General features: G+C 40.1%; 1 protein-coding gene across 1 annotated transcript; it reads right to left on the bottom strand.

The window, feature by feature from the left end:
• Positions 1–1901: 1901 nt before the first annotated feature.
• On the bottom strand, positions 1902–3928 carry LOC138786168 (olfactory receptor 5P52-like). The gene is made up of 4 exons (XM_069962962.1): positions 3754–3928; positions 3593–3638; positions 3482–3500; positions 1902–2876 (listed from the first exon to the last, which is right to left on the bottom strand). The coding sequence occupies exons 1-4, from the start codon at positions 3926–3928 to the stop codon at positions 1902–1904; spliced, it is 1215 nt and encodes a 404-aa protein (XP_069819063.1).
• Between the last annotated feature and the right edge of the window lie 513 nt (positions 3929–4441).

The raw sequence follows: 4441 nt of genomic DNA, 5'->3' as shown, positions 1-4441 counted from the left end.
ATGGGTGTTGTGCTTCTGTTTGTGTGTTTTTTGTGTTTCTCCCTTTTTGTTTTTCAGATATCGGTATCCTGTGGATTAAAGCAGATTCGATGGACTATGTCGATGACCAGCGGTTGTTGGGATTTTTTTTTTATTAAAATGGTCAAAAAGGGGTGTGGGGTGTTTTTATTTGAATAAAAAATATTTTTCACTTATGTCGTGTCTTTATTTCTTTACTATATAGACTTAGTAGTGGAAGCCGTCTAATAGACGGAATCCATTACTAAGTCAGGGCTTAGTGTTAGCCGGTATAAAATGGCTAACACTAACCCTCCCATTATTACCCCAGTACCCAATGCCACCAGGGGTACTGGGAAGAGCCAGGTGCCAGTGGTCCCGGAGCTTCAAAATTGGCGCTCCTGGACTGGGCGGCTGCAGGCTGGTAGTATTAAGGCTGGGGGGGGGGGCAAAACAATGGCCCTTCCCACCCTGGTGTTACTAGGCTGCTGTTGTTTGGTTTTTAACCCGGCTGGTTATGAAAATAGGGGGAACCCTATGCGTTTTTTTTAAATAAATAAATAATTAAAAAAAAACCGCACAGGGTTCCCCCTATTTTCATAACCAGCTGGGGCTATTAGACGGCTTCCACTACTAAGTCTATATAGTAAAGAAATAATCCTAACAACCGCTGGTCATTGACATAGTCCATCGAATCCGCCGTAATCCACAGGATACCGATATCTGAAAAACAAAATGGGAGAAACACACAAAAAAAAACACAAACAGGAGCACAACACCCATCATTGTGAGCGGTGTTGTGCACCTTACAGTGTGCAGCATCTTTATAGATCGCTGCTTACAGTGTAGCATGCAAGGGGTTAAGGGAGGATGCACTGCATCCCCCTTAACCCTTTGGGTGCCATACTGAACAATAGGGCCCCAGGGGGTTAAGTAAGGGTCCCTACTTAACCCATTGGGGGCCAGACTGATGTCAGACTGCACCCTTACCAGCAAGGAAGGGGTAAAGTGACCCCCTTCCTTGCTGGGATGGGTGTAGTGCAGTGGGGGGAGCTTTCTTCTCACCCTCCGATGTCTTCTATCTTCTCTCTTCGCCGGTCCCCAGCACACTGAGCTTGGTGTGACGGGACCGGCTGTATATACATATAAATCAAAATGTTTCTTCTAATGTTGCTATTGTGATAAAAAAAAAATAGCATCATTAGAAGAAACATTTGCTGTTTTAATTAAAGTATTAATTAGTACATTGAGCTGTATTACCGGCAATAGGTATTGCCGGCAATAATACAGCTTCCTGTAATAGTTAATTTTTAATCAATAAAACGCTTTTTCGTTCTAATAAAGTTATTTTCATTGTACAATAGCTTAATTAAAACAAATACATACTTTTGCAATTAAATATACTGTAAATAAATAAATATACATATTTATTTATACATTTATTTTTTTTATTAACAGTATATTTAATTGCAAAAGCATGAATTCATTTTAATTAAGCTATATATAAAAACTCTAAAATAACTTTTTTAGAATGAAACTTTCTTTTATTAATCAAATATTAACTATTACAGGAATTTGGCATTATTGCCGGCAATTGCTAATTGCCGGTAATACCGTGTCCTGTAATCCTGCTTCCCTGCTTTCCCAGGAAGCATAAACTTTATTAAAACAGCTAAAAAAATTTAGCTGTTTTATTAAAGTTAATTTAGATTCGAATATTCAATCACATATTCGATCGAACTCGAATCTTTCAAATAGTGCCGTATTGGAATCGAATAGCTATTCGATTGAATACTATTCGCTCATCTCTAATTAGCAGAGTCATAACCTTAAAAAATCTATTATACAGTACAATGGAAAGTAATCACTGAAGAACATCTGTGCCTTTATAGTGAGTTTTGTTTTCACCATTTTTTAGATTTTTTGCCCTGGAACACGATTCGGTAAATTGCCTCCTGTATGTCTTTGTTCCTCAGGCTGTATATTAGAGGGTTAAATAAGGGTGTCACCACAGTGTTCAAAAGAGATAAAACCTTCTTCAGATTAAAGGAGTAGTCTTTAGCTGGAACGATATTAATGGCAATGAGTGATCCGTAATATGCACAAACCACTGACAGGTGAGCGCTGCAGGTGGAGAAGGCTTTGTGTCGTCCAACTGTGGAGGATATTCTAAGGATAGAGTTAAAGATGAAAATGTAGCTAATTGTGACAAACACAAACTGTAAGAGAGCTATAACGACGGCCACCAGAGACACGGCTATCTCTATGATCGATGAGTCCGAACAGGAAATCTTCAACAGAGGAGGCAAATCGCAGAAGAAATGGTCAATGGAGGCCGGTCCACAGAAATAAAGATTCAGTAAGAGGAAGTAAGTTATCAAAGCCACTCCAAGCCCCATGATCCAAGACAATGTGGCCAGGTAATAAGGAAGTCTAAAGTTCATGATGGAAGAATAGCGCAAAGGATGACAAATGGCCAAATAACGATCATATGACATCACACTGAGAAGACAACACTCTATGATGGCAGAAGCTCCAAAGAAATACAGCTGAGTGAAGCAGTTCTGGACAGACATCTGGAGGCCATTTTCTAGCAGAATTTTTAGAGCGTTGGGTAAGACGTTGGTGCTGATTAAGATATCACAAGCCGAGAGATGAGAAAGAAAGAAATACATAGGACAGTGGAGGGGATGGCTAATGAATATCAAAGCAATGATGAGAGTATTCCCTGCTAATGTTGCCGCATAAACAATTGTTAGAATCCAGAACACAAGAGTTTGGAGCCCTTGAAGTTCTGAGAATCCAAGGAGCTTGAACTGCACCACATTTGTCTGGTTTTGGACCATGTTGTGTAGGTCCTTCGCCATATCTATAGAACCCTATGAAGACAAAGACACAGCTCATGGCACATAAGAACGTTTCCTATACCCAGCATCAGTTTAGGAACTAGAGCTTTTAATGTGGCCTAAAAATTTGCCTTAAGCGCCCATATTGAGACTAACAATTCCTTCCATAATGAAAACAAAAAAATGTGTGTGAGCTTTTATCTCTATCTCCCCCTCCTCCCCCCTCGCTTCTGAGACAGCTAATGTAAACAAGCCCCTGACCTGATCAGCTGTATCTGCAACTTTGTAGCTTTTTTTTAAATACTTGGAGGGTTAGTCTAAGATCAAGTTGCTGATGAACTCACTGTGATTAATCCTCTCAGCATTACAAAGAAGCTACGATGTTGCAGATACAACCAGTCAGGGACTTGTTTACATCAGCTGTCTCAGAAGGGAGGGGGGAAGAGGGGGAGAGAAAAGCTCACACACAGATTTTTGTGTCTTCAGCAGAAACTCAGAACTAGGGGAAGGCGGCTGAATAGATAATAACAAGTATGAAAGGAATTGTTTGTCTCAACATGAACAGCACAATCTCAAAAGTCATGTTTGAGTGGAATACCCCTTTAACTTGACTTAAAGACTGTTTTTACACTACATACTTTGCTGACTGAAAAGCATCTGCAATATGGTCATGTGGGTGAAAGTACAAAGAACTCAAGAGTAACAGTCTAGTTATTGTTGGGTCCCAGCAGGTATACATTACGGTTCACCTTTCACCTTCTACAAAATTTGGAACTACTTTTAGGAGATCCACAGCTGAGACACATAAACAAAGGGAGAAATGGCGAAAAATGGAGCTGGTGCACAAAACAAAATCGCATCTACTGTTACATGATAATAACAATTCTACCAGCTGGAGTTTTTAACCCACCTTCTTGTCCACTTTGGAAGAAATACTTCCCAGTATCCCGTGAGCTGAGTTTAGGTTTCCCAGTAAACCCCAGGGCATACAAAGTGTCTTGGTTTAATTCAGAAACAAGCCATGTAGCAGACTGATGGTGCACCAACAACCGATGCCGCCTGATGGCAGTCACCGGAGATCTCATCCATCACATGAAGCACAAATCCCCGCTGATCCCGCACCGGAATTGTTATCGGGAAAAGAAAGGAGGGTGAGAAATAACCAATAGTGAGAACTTTGCACATTTATTTTAAAAACTTAAAGTGTAAATGCCATGACGGCCCACTGCCGGATCAGCAGGGATCTTCTCTGTAAATCCAGAAGTCTGGGTCTCCACAGCTACCAACATGTCATTAGACCGTAATGTTCGTGACTTCCATTGGATTAAAAATATCTCATGGTGTGTTCATAGCTATGGGGACCCAAAGTTCTGAATTAACAGAGGAAATCTCTGCTGATCTGACAGTGGGCAGTCAAGAGAGTTAGAGTTTAAAGTGTCACTGTCGTTTTTTTTTTTTTTGTTTTTTTTTTTTTTTAGCAAAAATCAATATTCCAGGTTATTTTAAGAAACTTTGTAATTGGGTTACAATTCAAAAAGCCTTTCCCCATGTCCCCCCCTCTTCTTCACTGCTCTTTATCAGGAAATATCGACTCTTTT

Source organism: Dendropsophus ebraccatus, chromosome 1, assembly GCF_027789765.1.
Source record: "Dendropsophus ebraccatus isolate aDenEbr1 chromosome 1, aDenEbr1.pat, whole genome shotgun sequence".
In the NCBI taxonomy this organism is placed as follows: domain Eukaryota; kingdom Metazoa; phylum Chordata; class Amphibia; order Anura; family Hylidae; genus Dendropsophus; species Dendropsophus ebraccatus.
The sequence above is the reverse complement of the archived record's forward strand: the minus strand, read 5'-3'. Positions and strand labels throughout refer to the sequence as shown.

Coding starts and splice junctions, on each gene's coding strand:
- LOC138786168 (XM_069962962.1), bottom strand. CDS start 3,928: ATGAGATCTCCGGTGACTGCCATCAGGCGGCATCGGTTGTTGGTGCAC. Junction 3,639..3,753: donor CTTCCAAAGTGGACAAGAAG/GTGGGTTAAAAA, acceptor TATGTGTCTCAG/CTGTGGATCTCCTAAAAGTA.